Source organism: Arachis hypogaea, chromosome 18 (assembly GCF_003086295.3).
Source record: "Arachis hypogaea cultivar Tifrunner chromosome 18, arahy.Tifrunner.gnm2.J5K5, whole genome shotgun sequence".
Taxonomy (NCBI): domain Eukaryota; kingdom Viridiplantae; phylum Streptophyta; class Magnoliopsida; order Fabales; family Fabaceae; genus Arachis; species Arachis hypogaea.
The window spans coordinates 767567-789818 of NC_092053.1; the positions used below are offsets into that span (position 1 = coordinate 767567).

Genomic DNA, 22252 nt, shown 5'->3' on the forward strand with positions numbered 1-22252 from the left:
AGTAAAATATTAAATTAATCCTCTATATTTAAATTTAATTATGTATTAGTCTCTAAAATTTAAAGAGTTTTATTTAAATCTAAAAAGTTTCATTTAGTTTTAATATAATTTTAGTGTCCTACCGTGAATTTAAAATTAAACAATTAAAAAATTACATAACAATAGTGTAAGAACAAATCAATAATTTAAAGAATATGTATAAATTCGAGAGATACATAATTAACGAATGCATCTCTGCGAGCCTAATCTTAGTTCAAGCACATAAGGAACACTCGTTTTTAGCGAAAAATTCAATTGCAGCAACGAAGACAAGGCTATCATCACCTGCACCGCAGAAACTCTCTTTAGCAACTAAGAGATTGGTTATGAGTTTTTCAGATTTAAAAACTGAATTTCATTAATTATTTAACTTTAATTTTATAATAAGACTACATGTCTACGTTAACGCTAAATGAAATTTTTTAAATTCAAATAAAATATTTTAAATCTTAAAAATATAAATAAAATTAAGTCCAAACATAATGAACCAATTTAGTACTTTACCATATAATAATAATAATATTAAATTAAGATTGAATTGATCCTTTTTTCCGCATGTAAATATTCTATATATTTTATTAATTTAATTTAATTTTATTTATTGACTGAACCCTCAGAGGCAGAGCTTAAGGGTTTGGTAGATTCTTATGAGCGTATAATATATAAAAGGGAAGATATTTGTTTCTGTGCCTTCTCTTTTTATTGAGAACATAATCTTCTTCTCCAATCTCCTCTTCTCTTCTCCAGAGCCACCTTATCTCTGCGCTTACGTTCTTATCTTTGTCTCTCTAGAGAGAGAGAGAAGAGAGAGAGAGAGACATGGAGGCTGTTCTTCAGACCAGAGGGCTTCTCTCCCTTCCTACAAACCCCAGGAACAGGCTCCTACAAACACCCCAGAACATAAAGCATCGATTTTTCACTCCCAAGCCCAAAATCGTTGGTGGGTTTTCTCCCCTCACAGCTACACCAATCCCAAAACAACTCAATGGATTTGCCTTAAAAGCCAACACCTTTGGCCAAAAGGGCAAGAATTTGTTCGTATGCAGGGCGGAAGCTGCAGCTTCAGCTGATGGGCAGCCACTGTTTGCTGAAAGTACTGAATCAGAGAACAAGCCAAAGATTTTGGGTGTTGAAGTTGCCACCTTGAAGAAGATTATACCATTGGGGATGATGTTCTTTTGCATCCTTTTCAATTACACAATCCTCAGGGACACGAAGGATGTTCTTGTTGTCACTGCTAGAGGTAGCAGTGCAGAGATTATACCCTTTCTGAAGACATGGGTGAACCTTCCCATGGCCGTTGGATTCATGTTGCTGTATACTAAGTTGGCTAATGTTTTGTCAAAACAAGCACTCTTTTATTCTGTTATTCTTCCATTTATTGCATTCTTTGGTGCCTTTGGTTTTGTCCTGTACCCTCTCAGCAACTACATCCACCCTGAGGCATTTGCGGACAAGCTTCTCAACATCCTTGGACCAAGGTTTCTTGGCCCCCTTGCAATTATGAGAATATGGAGTTTCTGTTTGTTCTATGTCATGGCTGAATTGTGGGGGAGTGTGGTCATTTCCGTGCTCTTTTGGGGTTTTGCCAATCAGGTATAGATATAATTCCATTGCTTGAATTCTTACCTGTTTTTGTTAGATGTTAATTGGTCTTTAGCTTGATTCTGTATCCTGTTACAGTGTGCTTGTTGGTACTTAATATCGTTATCATGCAATAATGTTTTGTGATTCTGGTATTGCATATTTTAGTTAGGTTTGGTTGTTGGATTGATTGTCTTATTTTAATTTTTTTTTTCATCTTCATGTTTGGCATATGTACGCTGGTTTTGATTCATTTTCATCTAATAATGATTGATAGGTGGTTGTTTCATATGCATAAAACTCTTTTCTGGTTAGAATGCTATGTGCTAATGAGAAGCTTTTGCTTTTCTTCTGCCCTGCAGATAACTACAGTTGACGAAGCGAAACGATTCTATCCACTATTTGGGCTAGGGGCCAATGTAGCCCTCGTGTTCTCTGGCCGGACAGTGAAATACTTCTCTAATCTGAGGCAAAATTTAGGTCCTGGAGTTGATGGTTGGGCCATCTCTCTAAAAGCAATGATGAGCATAGTTGTTGGTATGGGATTTGCTATCTGCTTCTTGTATTGGTGGGTGAATAACTATGTTCCTCTTCCTGAACGGAGCAAGAAGAAGAAGGTAATTCTTTGAAAGGCCACAATACCTAACAATCTTGTGTTATCCCTTTGGCTTTGTCTGGTATCTGTTTCAGTTTCAGGATGGAAATACAGAAGATAAAATGTCTCTGTTTAAAAGCAAAATTTGCCCCATTTTACCTCCACCCAAAAACTATGGACAATGAACAGAGACAAAGTCCCAAATTTTTTTTCTATTAAGTTTGTGTCTTCATTGCCTCGTTTTGTATTTTCTGTCTAGATATAGTATTAAACATAACTTTTTGTTCTTTTATCTTATATATGTCTGAATATAAGAAATTCTGAATCTTTTGTTCGTATAACATGATATTAAACCTTGTTATGCATTTTATTTTCCAGGAAAAGCCAAAAATGGGAACAATGGAGAGCATAAAATTCTTGGTGTCTTCAAAATACATAAGAGATCTGGCCACTTTGGTGGTTGCATACGGAATTAGCATTAACCTTGTTGAGGTTACATGGAAATCAAAGCTCAAAGCTCAGGTAATGTAAATTTGTCTTGCTTTTGGTTTTATTACCGGCCATTTTACTCTGCTATTTCTCTCTCACACTCAACTATGCAAATTGTGCAGTTTCCTAGCCCGAACGAGTACTCATCATTTATGGGTGACTTCTCAACCGCAACTGGAATTGCCACATTCACAATGATGCTTGTGAGCCAATTTATATTTGACAGGTACGGATGGGGAGTTGCCGCCAAGATCACCCCTACTGTCCTGCTTTTGACAGGAGTTGCTTTCTTCTCTCTTATTTTATTCGGAGGCCCGGTTGCACCTGTTATTGCGAAGTTTGGAATGACTCCACTGCTAGCTGCTGTATACGTCGGTGCATTGCAAAACATATTCAGCAAGAGTGCTAAGTACAGTTTATTCGATCCATGCAAAGAAATGGCCTACATTCCATTGGATGAGGATACCAAGGTTTGGACTTCTACACTCAGATATGTTTTCATTTTGTAAAGTATCTGCCCGCATTTGATTAACCATTGTTGAATTTCTTGTTGCAGGTCAAAGGAAAGGCAGCCATTGATGTTGTATGCAACCCCTTGGGGAAGTCCGGAGGCGCTCTTATTCAGCAGTTTATGATATTGAGTTTTGGCTCGTTGGCGAATTCAACCCCATACCTTGGAGGAGTGCTTCTGGTGATTGTTCTTGCATGGTTAGCAGCAGCCAAATCCTTGGACACCCAATTCACTGCGCTTCGCCGAGAAGAAGAGCTCGAGAAAGAGATGGAAAGAGCAGCTGCAGTTAAGATACCAGTGGTGGCCGACAATGAGGGTGGGAATGGCTCTCTTCCAAGCATTTCGCCATTGAATCCGGTTGGCGGTGGTGACACCTCAAGCAGTCCTTCAACCCCTCGCAGCCTTTAAACCAACAGTGCTTCTTTCTGTTGAATTGCAAGCAGAAAGAATAAGAAGTAGAACCCTTGAGAAAGTGTTAAGGGGAAAACTACTTCTTGTAGGCTATTTAATTGCCTATACAATAAGTTAGCTTGTCACTTTTATTCAAGTCCCATTAAATTTTTTGGTTCCCATAGGCAAGTGGGGTTGTTCTCTTTTATGATTTTAGTTTTACCAAGTCTTTCTACTTTATAGAATCCGACTTTATTTTTGTGTTAAAAAGAAAAAATGAAAGAATGAATTTGTTTGCAAGTCTAGCATCTAGCTGTTGGATTTTTCTTCTTTTGTTTTTTATACAATAATTTTTGTCAATTTTGGATGGAATTTCATCTTACAGTTATGGATCCAATGTTGGGCTGTATGTTCAGTTTTTGTCTCTTAGTCTATGAAGAACATAAAGCCCATAAAGTTATAAAGTGTGTCCACTTTGTAACATGACAGGCCCAGACAGAGGCTTTTCTTCTTCAGGAATCAGGACCACACTATTAACATAAAATGCTAATTGTAACAATTCACTCACATTTCCAACTTGGTGGTTTATCTTAAGTAACATAGAATTAATATATAATTCCAATTGACAACATGTTCCATTCAAATTCTTGTCTTTAGGCAAATATCCTGACAGTTTTATTCTAAAATATTTGCAAGGTATGTATCAGTGTGTAATCAGAAATTGAGTGGGGTCCATGGCAAATTGGCAATGGCAGTGAGAGGGTAGAGTTGTCTTGATTGAAAAGAACAAATAGTGAAGGTTCACGAGCCTCGTTGGGATGCAAAACAAAACAGTAACATGCACCTTTTTGATTGGGAAATGGGACCCTCTCAGATTTCTGTTCCTTCCTTTTAGCTTCCATCATTCAGTGCTCTCACTCTTTTCCTCTACAATATGGTTATATGGTATGTAAATAAATATATTATACACGCAACAAAATTTGTGTCTCTTTCAAGTCCTTTTCAACTTAGAGGCTGCATTATTATTATTATTTTTGTTGTTCTCTCTTCCATGCAGTATATATATATATATATATATATATAAGCAATTTGGTGTGTGTGTCTGTCATAAGGATAGAATAAAATATGATACCGGTGGTCCTAATTCTCCTTCCTCCAACAGCTCTTTCTCAATTATGTAGATCAATGCCAATTGCCAAAGCAAGGATTTCATATTTTTATATATAATAATGCAATCAGATTCTTACTTCTAATTTTGACAAACCGTACACTTACTCATCTCACTGTTTTGCACGCTGACTTTCTATTTGCACTTAACTTTAACATAACAACACTTCTTTAAGGGAGATTAAATTATGGTGGAAACTCTGTCACTTTTACGTAAAGTTGATACTTGAGAGCCGTTAGATGATTTGACTGATTTCACTAAATTTTCATCTAGCGACTCTCAAATATCAACTTCACGTGAAATCGACTGCACCTGAGTTTTCATCTTAAATTATACATCATTATTTTTGTGTGTCTGTCACACTCCTTAACTATTCTATCTCCATTACTAATCAAATAATGGTTCTACACTAAACAACAAACCTTGATTTTGTTTATTACTACCAAAGAGAGCTATACTAGAAGAGTATATTTTAATAACTTTAATGCATGGTTAATTTGTCCACATCATTTGTTTCAACCTTGCTCATATCACTTTCATTTCATGGACTATAATAACTATAAGGTTTCTTCAACCACTGAGACAAAAACCAGAGCCAACAAGTTCCTTAACACTGCAGTAATGATGAACAATGACAACCATTCCTGCCACCAACATCATGAAGAAGAAGAAGAAGAAGAAGAAACGCATTGCTGGTTTGATGGTGCATGCATTCTGGACATGGACTACTTCGTGAAGACCCTCTCAGGAATCAAGCAAAAGGGTGTTCGTTCTGATTTGATAGGATCAATCATAACTCATTATGCTTCCAAATGGCTCCCTGACCTTTCTTCTTCAACTGACATCTTTTCTGATAACAAGGATCGTCTTACATCACCAGAGAGTGTCACAGCTTCATGGCTAAAGAAGAGGTTCTTTGTTGAAACCTTGGTTAGTCTCTAATACCATATACATCAAATACTACTGTATTGTATTGTATTCAATACTTATTCATATTTGTACATGCAACACAGGTTGGTGTTCTTCCACCAGAGAAAGATTCCATTCCATGCAACTTCCTCCTTAGGCTCCTAAGAACAGCTAACATGGTTGGGGTTGAGGGAAGTTACAGGTTAGAGCTTGAGAAGCGGATTTCATGGCAGCTAGACCAGGCTTCATTGAAGGAGCTTATGATACCTTCGTTTAGCCACACTTGTGGGACACTGCTTGATGTTGAAATTGTGATAAGGTTGGTGAAGAGGTTCGTGTGCTTGGACCATGAAGGTGTTAAGAGTGGTGCTGCTTTGATTAAGGTGGCTAAGCTGATTGATTCCTACCTTGCTGAGGTTGCTTTAGATGCTAATCTCACCTTGTCTGAGTTTGTTTCACTCGCTGGAGCTCTTCCAACTCATGCAAGAGCCACTGATGATGGCTTGTACAGAGCCATTGATACTTATCTCAAAGTAACTTCTCATTCTCTCACTTTTTTTTAATTAAGCACAAATTAATGTGTTGTTATGAGTGGCTGAATTGGTGGGACACAAATTAATTGGTTGATACTTAGACAGAAGAGATAAAGAAAATAAAGAAAACTTGTTCATATATTTGAGTGGACAGAAATTGGCTAAAATTTTTATATATGAATAATTTTAATGTGAAATACAAAAGTATTTGATCATTTTGGTGTTTTACACAGTTGTGGTAGTAGTACAAAACGTCACTGACGTTTTGTATTAAAAAAAATTTTTGATCCGCTGACTTTTGTTAAAAAATATTATTAAAAAAAAAAAAAGTCACTGACGTTTTGTAATAAAAAAATTTTGATCATGAAAGAACAAAACGTCGCTGACGTTTTGTTAAAAAAATATTATTTTGATTAAAAAAATACAAAACGTCACTGACGTTTTGTAAATGGCCATAGTTGTGTTTAACACACAGTTTGGTTCATAATGAAGAATTTCACCTCTAGTAATACAATATTAAAAAGAAAAAGTTCACAGAAATTTTGTTTGTCTTAATCTCTTTTTTCAAACAGATTTATCTCTCAAATGTACCAAAATGCAGTGTTATGCATTGTTCTTGTTTTGTTCCGGGATTTGTATGCTCATTATGGAATCTGGATGAATGTCATAACTAGGAAAATGTAAGAAGAGTAAACTAAAAACTAATGTATGAATTGGCAACATCATAATGCAGGCCAGGGGAGTAAAATTTTTTTGGTAGGGCTAGAAATCTAAGATGTGTGTAAAGAGATCAGATGTGAGTGAATGTGTGTGTGACAAACATTATTCTTAGTGAATGACTTATGTGGGGCTATAGTTATACATGGTTTAATCAACGTTTATCTCCATTTGTCTTTTCTGTTGTCCAGATAGTACTAAATAGTAATGCATGGAAATAGGTGGATTATTAGAATCTTGTCTTATTCCCCCTTCTTTTTTCTGTGCTATATGAAACTTGTATATATATTTATAATAGTGTTACTCCATTCATTAGTCTCTTCTTCTATGTTATTTGAATAAAACAATCCTTTCCACTTTATTATCAGTACCTACCTGCACTTTTGCTTAAATTGTACTGCATGATACTTACATAATTACAGGTATTGCTCAAAATTATGTTATTACATGGGAGGTTGACTTTTATTGACTTGTAGTAGTTAGTTGTACATGGTGATATATATGTGACAAACATTGCCAAATTAGATAAAATCCAAAGACTTTCATAGGTGAAAAGTCAGGAGAATAAAAAAGGAAAAAAGGATAGAAAAGTGAAGAAAATATGAACTGTTTTTTAAAGTACATTATATGTAATAATATGGACATTGTGGTTTTTTCTTGCTTTGATCTCTCTCTTTTTTTTTGCTGCTTGTGTCATGTTGATGTTCCAATGTTGAAATAATGAACTTGTGTTGTGTGTTATAGGCACATCCAAGTGTGTCAAAGCAAGAAAGGAAGGGTCTGTGTAGGCTTATTGATAGCAGAAAACTCACACCAGAGGCCTCACTTCATGCAGCTCAAAATGAACGGTTACCTGTGAGAGCTGTTATTCAAGTTCTCTTCTCTGAACAAACTAAGCTAAACCGCCATTTGGACTGGAGTAGTGGCTCCTTCAGTGGCCTCAGGAGCCCCTGCAATGGCAGCTTAGACACGCCTTTACGGTGCCTGTCAAAGCGCGAAATGAGTGCTCAGCAGATGGAGATAAGGAAGCTGAAAGAAGAGGTTTATAGGCTGCAAAACCAGTGCAATGCAATGCAAGTGCAGCTGGAGAGAATGGTGGAGAAGAAGAAAGGTTTGTTCTTCAAGTTGAAGAAGTTTGGTATTGGTAATAGAAGCAGCAGCATTGTGGGAGAGGTAGAGAAGATTATGGAACAAGAGAGTGGCAGGTTTGGAAGGGAAACGCCAATGGACTTAAAAAGTGGTGTGTTAGGTGTTATGACTCCTCACAAGTGGAGGAAATCTACCTCCTGAAAATGTTAATAATGAATCTGATAAACATACATTTGTGTTTGTTATATATTAATTAATCTGATTAACTAGTATAGTTTAATGTCCATGTTCTTTTTTTTTTACTTAGGCATCAGAAATAAATAATATAATATCGACTCTGAAGTATATTCAATAAAGATAAAAGATGTGAGCATATCAAAGTTCTCTAGATATATATCCAGGTTACACATAAATTTCGAGAATCATATGTTTTCAACCAGCTCCATCAAGATTATTATATGTGCTAAGTTAGATTTGATAAACAATGTATACAAGAACAATCAAGGTCATTTCTCTCTGTCTGATAAAGAGAAAGGTGAATCAAGTAATCAAGTTACTATAGCAGATGTGTGTTTCAACTTTCTATCAGGTTTGTAAGAAAGAGAAATATGAATCTTGCGGCAAAAACAAGAAGCCGTTTATACATTCTCACATATATTTGACAACTATGAATAAAAGAATCTTATACACAAATCAAAGTATCAAACAATATAATGCTTACATTTTTACAAGTTTTTCTCTCCTTTAATTTCTTTTTTGGGCCACTCACTTATTCAGGCAGCATCACACAAATTCAGAAGGAAAAAAAGAAAAATCAAGTAAACATAAAGGATGCATTATGCATAGACTAACAGTCAAACATGATCTAAACAATATGTTTTTTGCAGCAAGATCCTCATCATCATCACCACTTAAAGGACTTCTTCCGAATGCATTCGACACCTTTTTTCATCCCAAGAAGCAATGGTGATGATGGGATTCGCCTCAAGGTGCCAGCACTCTCTGATCTAACGAGCCTTTTTCCCTTCTTCTGTTCCTTACTTTCCATCACCTTATCAAAGTTGGGAGTTCTATTTCCTTCACTACCTATGCAAGTTTCTTCAGAGTAATTTTTGTTTCCCGTTGCCATAGATCTTCCAGCTTCCCATTCTGTTCTATCCTGAGGAAGTTGAAGCTGCTTCTCATTGTCATCAGAATCTGAAACCTTGGAGATCTTCAAGTCCAGTTGTGGGAAAACCTGGTTCAACTTTTGGATTATTATATCTTGAGTTCCACCATGAGCATCTTCATTTGTCTCGTATGGTTCCGGATCCGGTGCTTCTGGACTCTTCTCTAAAAGCATTTGAAGCCACTTCTCAACGTTTCCTTTCCCACGCTGCCTCCTGATTTCCTCATCTTCTTCCTCAGTTTCAATTTCATAGACTCTGCTCTTGCATTCATTGATTTCGAGATTCTTAACTCCATTCTCAATTGAGTCTTCTCCATCCAATTCAGCAACTGATCCGGCATGCTCCTCCAGCTTCTCTTTTCCGATTCTTGCTTCCTCTTCTTTTACTTCTTGCTTTTGTTCTTCATTTGCGGATAAGCCAGCTTCAGATGTCCTTTGTTCCTCTTCCAAGAACAGTCTGAGCTCCTTGTGCAATGGTGTTCTTGGCCTGATCCCAGGCAAATAGAGAGCTTGATTACTATCTCTTCTTCCTTCAAAGTTGGTATCGTCTATTCTGGACCTCTTCCTTCCTTGATCCCATGTAGATCTTATCTGATTCTCTATCTCTTCTTTTTGTCTAAACTTCTTATGAAGCTCTCTCTCTGCAGCATCACAAATCCCCCTCTGAGCTTCAAGTCTAGCCATTAGTGCATTAGTTGCAGCCTGGTTCAGTCTTACTTGTTCCTTGTACAAGACACTCCTACATGAGTAGTAATTTTAATTGTCATTATCATGGCATACAACCATATCATAAATTTTGCTTATAAGAACTCCATATAAATCATGATCATCCATAGAATAATGATAAAGTATGTCTATGGAAAAATAAATTTTGGTTAGTGTGTCTTACTGGTGCATGGTATCTCTAATCATCTTCTCTAACATGCTCCTATAAGAAGATTGAGCTTCCGCTAACCGTCTGCATTTTTCTGCCTTCCTCCTTCGTTTTATGAGTGTCATTTCCAGGTCTTCAATAACAAGCTTCTCTTCCTCATTTTTGAGCTTCAGTTCATCCACTTCATTATCTAGTTTCTGTATCTCTGTCTGCATTTTAGTAGCTTCTTCTCTTTGCTTCAGAGAATCTCTTGCCATGACAATGGCTTGGTAGGGGTTCTTAACAAATTCCGGGTCTTCATTTTCTTTCAGTAGATTGGCATTTACTTTTCTCGAAGATACTGAAGAGAAATCAAAATTCTAAAATCAGATAACAGTGAGGCATAATAAAACCAATCTAGATCTTACTAATTAATACTTGGAAAGTACTAATTAACTCAAACTTGTTCCAACACTCAATGATCATATACTAACCTATTGCTTGAGACATAGGCCTTGCCTTCTTGTTATTATAATCTAGATTTCTTAAAGCCAATACATCGAAAGGTTCCCTTCGAGATTCTACAATTGCAGCTGGAGCAAGGCCAACTTTTTCTTTGAGCCCAATGAAGTGCTGTGGAAAAGAATGGGAATCCACTATTTGTGAAGCATTCAGTTCATGGTTTTCTCCTTCAGAGAACAAAAATGAAAATGCCCTGTGCCTGTGGATTGCAGCAACAAATATTATTTGTTCATTAGTTACATATCACAATGCCAAAAGAACAAAGTAAGGAATACTTGGAAAAACAAAAAATTAAATTAATGTACCTACCTAAAGTCTGAATTTGAAGAGGCAAAAATGGAGAGGAATTGGTTTACAGAGATACCCAATTGGAAATCCCACCATGGGACTAAGAATTCCAGCTTATTCTTCTTCCTCTTACAGACTTGCCTCTGCAATATCCTTAGATTGCTCAACACTGTCAAACCTCCCCCTTCATAGTTCATCCACAAAAGAAGCAACATTATAGTTTCATACACATTCTTATTAGAGTGTGTGTGTGTGTGTGTGTGTGTGTGTGTGAGAGAGAGAGAGAGAGAGAGAGAGAGAGAGAGAGAGAGAGAGTACTTGAACAAGGAAACCAGTGATCAATGTCCCAGGCAAGAGGAGAGGCTGAGTCAGCATGATAATACAGCACATTGCCATAACCATCTACTCGAATTACGGCAGGGTCAAAACCAGCATTCCTGAAGATTTATCAAATTGATCTAAAAAAAGTTTCCGAATTTTCACTTCAATTTAAAAATTGAAAATTTGCAAAGTTCAGAAACCAAAAAATTGAAGTGCTTACCCAAGATGGCTAAGCTGCTTCCACAATATGCTGACGAAGATTTTTGGCTTCGTGGTTGGCTTAGCTTTCAGATCCATAATCGGAAACATTTGATCTAATTTACTTGCTCTTTCAGCCTAAGAAAAGAAAAACCACATAATTGAAGCTCAATTTAATCTGCCCAATACCACGAAATCATTCAACAAACCATAAACCCATTATTCATTTTCCCCTTAAAGTTCCCACCTTTACAATAATAAAGATAAAAATCGAATTTTTCTGCTTACGTCGTCTTCATGCAAAGCATGAGGAATGAAAGTGAAGGGAGGGCCATGGCGGTAGGGAGTGAAACCACGATCCCTGCAGAGTTTAGCATACGCTTTTGGGTACCCAAGGTTCTCAGTCACAGCCATTTCCTCTTGTGTGAATCCATAATCTTCTGCCATTATCGTTTGGTTGGAAGAAGTTGCAGTAGCTTCAGAAGCAGGGGAGTGAGAAAACAGAGGGGAGAGCGTGTTCTGTTTGATGGAACCAACGGTCGATTCTGTTTTTCAACTTTTTCAGGGTTTCAAACTCAAAATTTTAATTTAATTTGGGAATGTCACCCTTGTGCACTGTAACGGTTACATGGGATTGGAGTAAGTAAGAATTAATTTATTATAGTATTTAATTATTTATACTCTTCATGCAAACTTTTTAAAAATACCAAATTAACCTTACCCAAAACAAGTGGTGAAACAATTTAATAAAAGTCCCCATTTAAAGGTATGCTTCAGAAAACAAATTGGTGTCAGGTCCCACACACAAAATAATAATTGGAGAAAAATCCAAAACCGCCCCTGATAATTATCTCAAAGATAACGAGGTTTTTGACAAAAGAAAATACTCAATCCAACTCTTGAACTTTATTTTTATGAGATTGATTAGTCCATGTGTCAAAAAAAGTTTATGTTTTATTAATCAGTAAAAAAAACAAAAGCCAGATTAGATGTTTTATTTTTAAGAGTCTCGTTGTCCTTTCGAAATAATTGTCAAGGCCGAATGGGTATTTACTCTATTAATAATTGTTGAACATGCTTGAAGTCTGTTGAAAAATGTTAACATCTTAATTTTTAATAAACAAAAAAATGGACAGAAATTTAAACCTGATTTCTTTAGTAAAATAAAACGAGGATCTTACGTGAGTGTGACAAATGTGCATGTGTGCATCATGCATCTAACGAGGCACGTGCGAGTTTCACCACTTCAAAATGCATCTATATTACTTGGTGGATAATAATATTTACTTACCTACCACCAAATCTTTTCTTATTATGGTTGATTATCAAAATTTTCAAGTCCATTAACTCTTCTGGTTTTCCTTATAGCGAATAAAACAGGTGACAACACAATGTATCAAAATCTATGTGTAAGAACAAGTAATATGAAATACGAAACATTGAAACAAAGTTGTAATAACTTGACTTGCAAGACATAGACTACTACTACATATAATCGATTACATGCTGACAAACATGCATTTTGTATTCACTAATCTACTAATCTTGCTTTCACTAAAACAACAAGAAAACAGTGCTTCATCCAAGTAAATTAAATACTGTGATGAACTTAAAGTCAACTACTTGTAGATATTAGATACTGCAGGTAAACACTTTTAACACTATCATGCTACAGAAATCACCCTCCATTTATTCTATAAATTTCAGTTCTGAATTTCCCACTCCTTGCTCTTTAAGTGATAATACCATTCTTTGGTTTAGATCAAAGTTTGAAATAATAGTAGCATGGATAAACTAGACCATTATTAAAAGATAAGTAGATTAATTAAGTGAGTCTGAGCAATTTTATTTCTTAGAGAATGGAAAGTGGTGATCTGTATAAAGCTGCAAGCAGCTTAAGAGCAAGCAGTTCTTCATTTTGGAGAAACAGTGCAAAGGACACTATTTTCTCTAAGTCTTCACATGAAGTAATGGATGATGATGAAGCTCTCAAATGGGCTGCACTTGAGAAACTCCCTACTTACAATCGTTTAAAGAGAGGCTTGTTAACTGCATCCAATGGTGAGGTGAGTGAGATTGATGTCACTGATATTGGAACACTTGAAAGAAAGAAAGTGTTGCAAAGGTTGGTAGGTGCTGCTGAAGAGGATAATGAGAAGTTTCTGTTGAAGCTGAGGGAAAGAATTGATAGGTATATATAATATCCATTGTTAAAGATTGTCTTCTCTTTTATTTTCTTTAACAGTTTTAAATTGCATAACTTTCCTTTGAATATTTTCTAGAGTTGGAATCCATATTCCAACAATTGAAGCCAGGTTTGAGCATCTAAATGTTGAGGCAGAAGCTCATGTTGGCAGCAGAGCCTTACCCACCTTTTTTAACTTCATTGTTAATATAGTTGAGGTAAACCATGTGTGATTTCTAAATCTCTCTTTCCTTTGATGCTTCAATCAAGATTGTTGTTGGTTTTAGTTTGTGTAAGATTTGTACTTATTCTGAAATTTTTAATCTTCCAGAGTTATTTGAATTATCTTCATATCCTTTCAAGCAAAAAGAAGCAAGTGACCATTCTTAAAGATGTTAGTGGAATTGTAAGACCTTGTAGGTAAGAAGATATGACTAATTGAAATCCTGAAGCTCAAACTTTATTCATCTTCCTATTCACCATTACATTTTGTTTTCATTTTCAGGATGACATTGCTTTTAGGCCCTCCAAGTTCTGGAAAAACCACACTCCTTTTGGCTCTGGCAGGAAAGCTTGGTCAAGATCTTAAGGTTAAAGTGCTTCTTTCATGTATGCATCAATCATATAATCTAATCAAATCAAATCACTTATATCCAATTTTTACTGATAAATATGCTGTAGGTTAGTGGCAGAGTTACCTATAATGGTCATGAGATGAATGAGTTTGTACCTCAAAGAACTGCAGCATACATTAGCCAGAATGATGTTCATATTGGAGAAATGACTGTGAGGGAAACCTTGGCTTTCTCAGCAAGGTGTCAAGGGGTTGGTTCAAGATTCGGTTAGTCAAATTTTACCTTAAATTGTTCTTGTTGAAGAAGATAGCTTCCAAATCTGTAAACTGTAGTCTAAGCATGACTTATAATTACATTTTGCCATGTGCAGACTTGCTTTCTGAACTATCAAGAAGAGAGATAGCAGCAAAAATTAAACCCGACCGAGATATTGATATATACATGAAGGTGAAAGAAACTAACTCCATGATCCACTAGAAAATCTGCATAGCAACTTAGCAAGCATTACTATTTCTCTAGAAATGAACTTCAGCAATTGATTCTATTATACTCTTCCCTCCTAAGTTCAGTTAAACCATTCATTTTGATTGATACACAACCTTTTGATCTTATTGGCTTTCTAATAATACTAGGCAACAGCATCTGAAGGCCAGGAAGCAAACCAGATGATAACAGAATATATACTAAAGGTGACATCTTCAACTACTTCAAGTAGTTCTGAGTTCTGATTTCTCACAATATTGCATCATCAAAAACACAAATACTGTCTTTATGGTTTCTACTATTGATCTAATTTGTGATTTACAGATCTTGGATTTAGAAATATGTGCTGATACTCTAGTAGGGGATGAAATGTTGCGTGGTATATCCGGGGGACAAAGAAAGCGTGTTACCACAGGTAGTGATCAAACTCTTAGTCCATCAATTTTGTGTGTAATTCTGTTTCAACTTTTATGTGAATCATTTGTAGGGGAGATGTTGGTTGGGCCGGCGAAAGCTTTGTTCATGGATGGCATATCTACTGGGCTAGACAGCTCCACAACTGTTCAAATTATGAAATGTCTTAGACAAATTGTTCATATTCTAAAGGGAACTGCAGTTATAGCCTTATTGCAACCAGAGCCAGAGACATATGAGCTTTTTGATGACATTATCCTCCTCTCAGATGGCCAAATAGTCTACCATGGACCCCGAGAGCTTGTCCTCGAATTTTTCGAGTCCATGGGATTCAAATGCCCTGAGAGGAAAGGCATAGCAGACTTCCTTCAAGAAGTAGGCCAATCTTTACATTCCTTCCATACTTAATTATGAAATTTTGAATAAGATATGTGGAAATATATATATGTATCTATCTATTCCTGCAGGTAACTTCTAGAAAGGATCAGGAACAGTATTGGATGCACAAGGAGAAGACATATAGTTTTGTAACGGCTAATGAATTTTCTGAGGCATTTAAAAGCTTCCATGTAGGAAGGAAAATTGAAGATGAGTTAGCAGTTCCATTTGATAAGACAAAGAACCACCCTGCTGCATTAACAACTGACAAGTATGGAGTTAGCAAAAAGGAGCTTCTGAAAGCTAACTTCTCAAGAGAGTATCTTCTTATGAAGAGGAACTCATTTGTTTACATCTTCAAGATATCTCTGGTTGGTCTTACAAAGCCTTAAAATGTTGCTGTGTTTGATTGATTCATCCATTCATTCATTGAGTTTCACCTCTTGTTTTTCTTCTTCTTGCCATTAGCTCTCAGCAATGGCTGTGATTACAATGACAGTATTCCTTAGAACTGAGATGCATCACGATTCAGTGGATCATGGTGGAGTTTACACCGGAGCACTTTTCTTCACTGTAGTAATGATCATGTTTAATGGGATGGCTGATATCTCCATGACTATTGGGAAGCTTCCAATTTTTTACAAGCAACGTGATCATCTATTTTACCCTGCATGGGCCTATGCTATTCCCAGTTGGATCCTTAAAATCCCTGTCACATTGGTTGAAGTTGTTGTTTGGGTATCACTCACCTACTATGTTATTGGATTTGACCCAAATATATGCAGATTCTTGAAGCAGTATCTTCTGTTGTTCCTACTTGGCCAAATGGCTTCTGCTCTATTTCGTTCCATTGCAGCAATTGGTAGGAACATGATTGTTGCCAACACATTTGGATCATTTGCAATAGTCACTCTTCTAACTTTGGGTGGATTCATCTTGTCAAGAGGTACATCAATATGCAAAGTGCAAACTATTCATTATCATATAAAGAGTTGATTTCACTCAAAATGGTTTGCTTTTTGTTTTGTCCCTTAATTACACAGAGGATATCAAGAAATGGTGGATATGGGGTTACTGGATCTCACCTATAATGTATGAGCAGAATGCTATAATGGTGAATGAGTTCCTTGGCAAGAGTTGGAACCATGTAAGTTCCTGAATTATTGAACTACAAATGATGTCTATGTGACTATAGAATAGCTACTAAATTCGACGTCATCTCCTTAATTGATGCAGCGGCCATTCTTGTTTTATTGGTGAATAATTAAGCCTAAAGATTGTGAGTTATGAGAGAAGTAGGTTACTGACGAATTTCCTGTAGGATACAGTGAAGAACACTTGACTTGTTTATGCATTCACACAGTCAAGCCTTATACTAAATGATAATTTATAAAATAATATTCTCTATTCGCATAAAGACAGTGTTGAGATGATTTGTCTAGCAATAATGAAAATGAGGGAAATTTATAGAGACAGAGTACATGCAGCTATGTACTCAACACACAACTTCAAATAGTTACAACCTTTCAATAAACATAACTATTCAAATAGTTACAACCTTTTAACAGGCATAACTTTTGATTAAGTCACAACTCTACGAAGAGATGTAACTCTTCAAAATAGCTTTTCACATATTTTGAAAATATATCTTAAGCAGGCTCTTCCAAACTCAACTGATCCACTTGGAGTTGAGATTCTGAAGTCACGTGGATTCTTCAAGCATGCATACTGGTATTGGATTGGGGTTGTGGCATTGTTTGGATTCATTATTCTGTTGAACATCACTTTCACTCTCGCTCTCACTTATCTCAACCGTCAGTATCTTCCTCCTCAATGCTTTAATCTTGTTGCACAAAATGATTACTATAACTTTCTTATATATATTCTATTCTAATGATTCTGCAGCCTTGAAGAAGCCGCAAGCTATCATCTCAGAAGGATCTCTTGGAAACAAGTATGATCAAGAAGGCCTTGAATTGCCACTCAGAGGAAGCACTGCACCTAGTAGCAAGATCAAGATAGGTGAGTATACATGCATATGTATGTGGATTTCATCATAATTCTTATCAAGTCTTTTGGAATCTGTAAAAAGCTTTCAATTATTGTGCAGGTGACAACAGAACAGAAACTATATCTTCAACTTCAAGGTCTGCATCAATTAGGCCAGAGGCTGCAGTTGACAAGAGAAAAAGAGGAATGGTTCTTCCATTTGAACCACATTCTCTCATCTTTGATGAAATCACATATTCAGTGGACATGCCACAGGTCACTAAATTTTCAGTGTAAATATTGGACTAAAGATCTCAAAATACATGTTGTCTTAAAGTCTGGTTTGTTCTACAATGCAGGAAATGAAGAGTCAGGGTGTGATTGAAGAGAAATTGGTCCTTCTGAAAGGCGTTAGCGGCGCATTCAGGCCAGGTGTTCTCACAGCTTTGATGGGTGTAAGTGGAGCTGGAAAAACAACTTTGATGGATGTGCTGGCCGGAAGGAAGACCGGGGGTTATATTGAGGGGACTATTACAATCTCAGGCTACCTTAAGAAGCAAGAAACATTTGCTCGAATATCCGGTTACTGTGAACAGAATGATATTCATTCTCCTCATGTTACTGTCTATGAATCCTTACTTTACTCAGCATGGCTGCGCTTATCGCCCGAAATCAATCATGAAACAAGAAAGGTTAGCACTTGTATCACACAAGCCTAAGAGTTGGTTAATAGTTATATAATTATATTTACTAATGAGTTGTTATAGATGTTCATTGAGGAAGTCATGGAGCTTGTAGAGTTGAACTTTCTTAGGGAATCTTTGGTTGGTTTGCCTGGTGTGAGTGGCCTCTCTACCGAACAACGAAAGAGGTTAACTATAGCAGTTGAATTGGTGGCTAATCCCTCCATAATTTTCATGGATGAACCTACTTCTGGTTTAGATGCTAGAGCTGCTGCTATTGTTATGAGAACAGTTAGAAACACTGTTGACACAGGAAGGACTGTTGTTTGTACAATCCATCAACCAAGCATTGACATATTTGAATCTTTTGATGAGGTGAGACTTGAAATTTGAGATATAATCATGTTCAACAAAACAAGATGCTACATTTTTTCAAATTTTCTTGCAGCTTTTCCTATTAAAGCGTGGAGGGCAAGAAATTTATGTCGGCCCATTAGGCCGTCATTCATACCAACTCATCAACTACTTTGAGGTATGATTTGTCTCGAAAAGCTCAAAGATCATAAAAAAAGACAATTATTTAACTGCTTATAAATTTTACTTTTAATTAGTCTGTTAAAGGGGTCAATAAGATCAGAGATGGATGTAACCCTGCAACTTGGATGTTGGAAATCACAACTCCAGCACGAGAAATGGATTTAAATGTTGACTTTGCTGATATATATAAAAATTCAGAACTTTATAGGTAAGCTACTTTGTAATCTTACTCATTTTTCTACTAAACAACTTTGATATTCCTTAATGTTATGATAAAACCTGTGTTCTTAACTTCTTATGCTGAAAAATTTTGCCTATATATACCTTAGGAGAAATAAAGATCTTGTGGCAGAATTGAGCAAGCCTGCTCCTGGTTCCAAGGAGCTTCAATTTCCTACTCAATATGCACAACCATTTTTCATCCAATGTATGGCTTGTTTGTGGAAACAACATTGGTCGTATTGGCGCAATCCGCCATATACAGCAGTGAGATATCTGTTCACTACATTTGTAGCTTTGATGTTTGGAACCATGTTCTGGGATCTTGGATCCAAAAAGTGAGTTATTATATTGATTAAATAGTCTGAATTAAGGTCAAGAAATTTGTAGGACAAGAAATTTGACCCCCTTTGAGTTAACTTGTAGGACAAGAAAACAGGATCTGTTTAATGCTATAGGTTCAATGTACAATGCTGTTATCTTCCTTGGAGTCCAGAATGCTTCTTCTGTTCAGCCAGTGGTTGCCATAGAAAGAACCGTCTTTTATAGAGAAAGGGCGGCCGGAATGTATTCGGCCTTCCCCTATGCATTTGCACAGGTAACTTGATTAATCTTTTGGGAAGTTATAGTTAAAGAGTTGAGAGTACTAATTAATGTAACCTGATCCATTTTGTTTCACTCCAGGTTCTAATAGAGCTACCATATATTCTTGCACAAGCTGTAACATATGGCCTCATAGTTTATGCAATGATTGGATTTGATTGGGTTGCATCCAAATTCTTTTGGTATCTCTTCTTCATGTTCTTCACATTTCTATACTTCACCTTCTATGGCATGATGGCTGTGGCCATAACACCAAACCAACATGTTGCTTCAATTGTGGCTAGTGCATTCTATGCAATTTGGAATCTCTTCTCAGGATTTGTTGTCCCAAGACCAGTAAGTACAAAATGCAATAAACAATTCCATGTTAGAAAATTATGTACATACTAATGGTGTTCTGTTTTTTATGGCAGAACATTGCTGTGTGGTGGAGATGGTACTATTGGGCATGTCCAGTGGCTTGGACCTTATATGGATTGGTTGCATCTCAATTTGGAGACATAACAAGTAAAATTGAGTCAAATGAGACAGTGGAAGAGTTTCTGAAGAGATACTTTGGTTATAGAAATGATTTTGTAGGAGTTGCTGCAATTCTGGTTGTTGCTTTTGCTGTGCTCTTTGCTATTATCTTTGCTCTTTCTGTGAAACTCTTCAATTTCCAAAAGAGATAGAATAGAAATTAGAATACATGCTTTCAAGTTTCAAGTCAAACATTGTATAAATAAAAGACTTGTTTAGTTTTATATTCAAGGAGGTACAGTTTTAACTCTTAGTACTTTCCCTCTGTACTTTAATTTGGAAAATGGAAACCGAAGACTAAAATATTTTATAGAAAAGAAACTTATTCTTTACAAATATTTAGTTGTAAATCGTAATTCTTAATAATTTTTTTAGGTGAAATCAGGTGCAGTCGACTTCACGTGAATTTGATAATTGAGAGCTGTTAGATAAAAATTTAGTCAAATCAGTCAAATCATCTAACGGTTCTCAGTTATCAACTTCACGTGAAGTGAACTGTACCTGAGTTTTCACCTTTTTTTATCATCAAATTAATTTTTAATTTTTTGTTTTATTACAAATCAGTCATTCATCCCTAAAAATTTGGGACAAATAATTCTGTGTTGTTATTTTATAAAAATATTTTATAGAAAAGAAACTTATTTTTTTACAAATATTTAGTTGTAAATCATAATTCTTAATAATTTTTTTATCATCAAGTTCATTTTTTATTTTTTGTTTTATTACAAATCAGTCATTCATTCCTAAAAATTTGGGACAAATAATCACGTAAAAAGTTAATTTGATGTGAAAATTAATTTATTTAATAAAATAAAAAATTTAAAATTAAGTTAATTAAAAACTAAAATTTTCTTTAAAAAACTTATTTAGAATATTACTTTGTTGAGATGTGACAAAATCAAACACATGAAGAAAGAATAATAAAATGAATTTATATTTGTATATTAAAAAAAGAAAAGAAAGATAGAAAATCAACCATCTAGAAGGATATTTATGAAAAATATTAGGGATGGTAGGGCCAGCGAGTCATGGCATGAGAAAGCAGACTAACATTGATTGAATTTGTTTATTGTTTTTTACGTACACACTCTCAACGTCCAGACCTTAGACTATAATAATTTAATTAACAATCATAATAATATCTAATAAAATAAGCCAAAGCATCAAAATTGATAGGCTACATGTTAATATCTAATAATACGGTACTGAGGGCTGCATTGCTTTGCTTTGGTCTTATCTAGAAGCCCAAGACCATATGAAATATAAATATTAATTATTGGCTATATATGTAATATTCCATTGGGTCAATATTTAATAGATTCAACGACACACCCTATCCTTATTAATGTAGTTGGAATTGAAAGCCAACCAATATTGGCCTCATTCGTAAACAACAAAAGGCACGTCAATTTAGATCCCTTTTTTCTCCCATAATTACCGCTTATCTTGATTAATTAATTTCATTACGATTATTATTGTACTAAACTCTCAAAAAATAATTAAAGGCTTTGAGTCTGTTTTAATCAAGTTGGGCAAGTTGCTAGCTTTTGCAAATTATACTCTAATAATTGAAACTAGAGTTGCATAGTAAATCACACATTTCTTAACAGTATGTGTTTGGGGAGATTAAAGCGTAAAAAATAAAGCAGGGTTGGTCGAGTAGTCAGCTTACTCGTCTGTTTAAGTAAGTATTGCTTATCTTTAAATGGAGCTCAGATCCATAACAGATTAATTTTTAACCTGTCGAGTTGGAGGATACTGTTTGAATAAACAAAAAAAACGTTGTAAAGAATAAATTATGTAAATCTAGGCATCTAGAAGCCAAAGATGAAAGATGCGTGTTGATGGGGTCAGTTGAAGCTCCATTAAACGAAGGATGGCGTCCTTGCTGATCATATATGACTTCCAAGATAAGATAGTATCTAATAACTAATTAACATCTTTACACATGTGTTACTTTTTTATATTATTTAATAACTAATTTAACGATTATTACTCATTTACATCATATGCCATATCCCAGGATTCCTGTGAGTTGTGACTTTTTATATGGACACCCACTCTAATTCATATTCAACCGGTTATTAAATCATTACATGGAACTTTGCATCAAAGAATCTGAATGCTAACACCAATATTTTTAATAGAAAAAACAAATAATTAGTTAATATTAATTTAAATCTAAAGTGAATATAGTCACCAAAAATCTAAAGTGAAAAAAGAAATGTTGATAATTTGATATTTTTCAACCTCCTAACGTTTTCTCATTTGAATGGTCTTTTATTTTTTGTGA

At 35.4% G+C, this 22252-nt stretch overlaps 4 protein-coding genes across 6 annotated transcripts; 3 read left to right on the plus strand and 1 right to left on the minus strand.

Annotated features, from left to right (window-relative positions):
- The first annotated feature begins 585 nt into the window (after positions 1–585).
- Positions 586–3913, plus strand: LOC112772008 (plastidic ATP/ADP-transporter). The gene is made up of 5 exons (XM_025816889.2): positions 586–1635; positions 1986–2240; positions 2597–2740; positions 2830–3177; positions 3264–3913. The coding sequence occupies exons 1-5, from the start codon at positions 859–861 to the stop codon at positions 3624–3626; spliced, it is 1887 nt and encodes a 628-aa protein (XP_025672674.1). The 5' UTR covers positions 586–858; the 3' UTR covers positions 3627–3913.
- A 338-nt stretch (positions 3914–4251) lies between these two features.
- LOC112772009 (root phototropism protein 3) lies at positions 4252–8296 on the plus strand. Of its 2 annotated transcripts, XM_025816891.3 has the most exons (4): positions 4252–4553; positions 5341–5706; positions 5790–6218; positions 7680–8296. In XM_025816891.3, the coding sequence occupies exons 1-4, from the start codon at positions 4551–4553 to the stop codon at positions 8223–8225; spliced, it is 1344 nt and encodes a 447-aa protein (XP_025672676.1). In that variant the 5' UTR covers positions 4252–4550; the 3' UTR covers positions 8226–8296. The 2 variants fall into 2 exon arrangements, with proteins under 2 accessions (XP_025672676.1, XP_025672675.1); XM_025816890.3 differs by having other exon boundaries at positions 4553–5706.
- A 342-nt stretch (positions 8297–8638) lies between these two features.
- On the minus strand, positions 8639–12015 carry LOC112772007 (uncharacterized). The gene is made up of 7 exons (XM_025816888.3): positions 11663–12015; positions 11397–11512; positions 11174–11292; positions 10877–11039; positions 10540–10766; positions 10082–10406; positions 8639–9931 (listed from the first exon to the last, which is right to left on the minus strand). The coding sequence occupies exons 1-7, from the start codon at positions 11819–11821 to the stop codon at positions 8929–8931; spliced, it is 2112 nt and encodes a 703-aa protein (XP_025672673.1). The 5' UTR covers positions 11822–12015; the 3' UTR covers positions 8639–8928.
- An 876-nt stretch (positions 12016–12891) lies between these two features.
- Positions 12892–20212, plus strand: LOC112772368 (pleiotropic drug resistance protein 1). Of its 2 annotated transcripts, none has more exons than XM_025817302.3 (23): positions 12892–13565; positions 13657–13777; positions 13891–13979; positions 14065–14149; positions 14241–14400; positions 14505–14581; positions 14767–14823; positions 14942–15032; positions 15105–15406; positions 15499–15780; positions 15878–16355; positions 16453–16556; positions 17067–17223; positions 17315–17431; positions 17520–17674; positions 17758–18090; positions 18166–18456; positions 18530–18613; positions 18693–18826; positions 18948–19175; positions 19264–19435; positions 19522–19776; positions 19854–20212. In XM_025817302.3, the coding sequence occupies exons 1-23, from the start codon at positions 13234–13236 to the stop codon at positions 20109–20111; spliced, it is 4362 nt and encodes a 1453-aa protein (XP_025673087.1). In that variant the 5' UTR covers positions 12892–13233; the 3' UTR covers positions 20112–20212. The 2 variants fall into 2 exon arrangements, with proteins under 2 accessions (XP_025673087.1, XP_072081726.1); XM_072225625.1 differs by having other exon boundaries at positions 13102–13565; positions 17064–17223.
- Positions 20213–22252: the final 2040 nt, after the last annotated feature.

Coding starts and splice junctions, on each gene's coding strand:
- LOC112772007 (XM_025816888.3), bottom strand. CDS start 11,821: ATGGCAGAAGATTATGGATTCACACAAGAGGAAATGGCTGTGACTGAG. Junction 11,513..11,662: donor ATGCTTTGCATGAAGACGAC/GTAAGCAGAAAA, acceptor TTCTTTTCTTAG/GCTGAAAGAGCAAGTAAATT. Junction 11,293..11,396: donor AAGCAGCTTAGCCATCTTGG/GTAAGCACTTCA, acceptor ATAAATCTTCAG/GAATGCTGGTTTTGACCCTG.
- LOC112772009 (XM_025816890.3), top strand. CDS start 5,320: ATGGACTATAATAACTATAAGGTTTCTTCAACCACTGAGACAAAAACC. Junction 5,707..5,789: donor GGTTCTTTGTTGAAACCTTG/GTTAGTCTCTAA, acceptor CATGCAACACAG/GTTGGTGTTCTTCCACCAGA. Junction 6,219..7,679: donor CCATTGATACTTATCTCAAA/GTAACTTCTCAT, acceptor TGTGTGTTATAG/GCACATCCAAGTGTGTCAAA.
- LOC112772368 (XM_072225625.1), top strand. CDS start 13,234: ATGGAAAGTGGTGATCTGTATAAAGCTGCAAGCAGCTTAAGAGCAAGC. Junction 16,356..16,452: donor TGGATTCATCTTGTCAAGAG/GTACATCAATAT, acceptor TTAATTACACAG/AGGATATCAAGAAATGGTGG. Junction 17,675..17,757: donor ATTCAGTGGACATGCCACAG/GTCACTAAATTT, acceptor TCTACAATGCAG/GAAATGAAGAGTCAGGGTGT.
- LOC112772008 (XM_025816889.2), top strand. CDS start 859: ATGGAGGCTGTTCTTCAGACCAGAGGGCTTCTCTCCCTTCCTACAAAC. Junction 2,241..2,596: donor AACGGAGCAAGAAGAAGAAG/GTAATTCTTTGA, acceptor TTTATTTTCCAG/GAAAAGCCAAAAATGGGAAC. Junction 3,178..3,263: donor CATTGGATGAGGATACCAAG/GTTTGGACTTCT, acceptor TTCTTGTTGCAG/GTCAAAGGAAAGGCAGCCAT.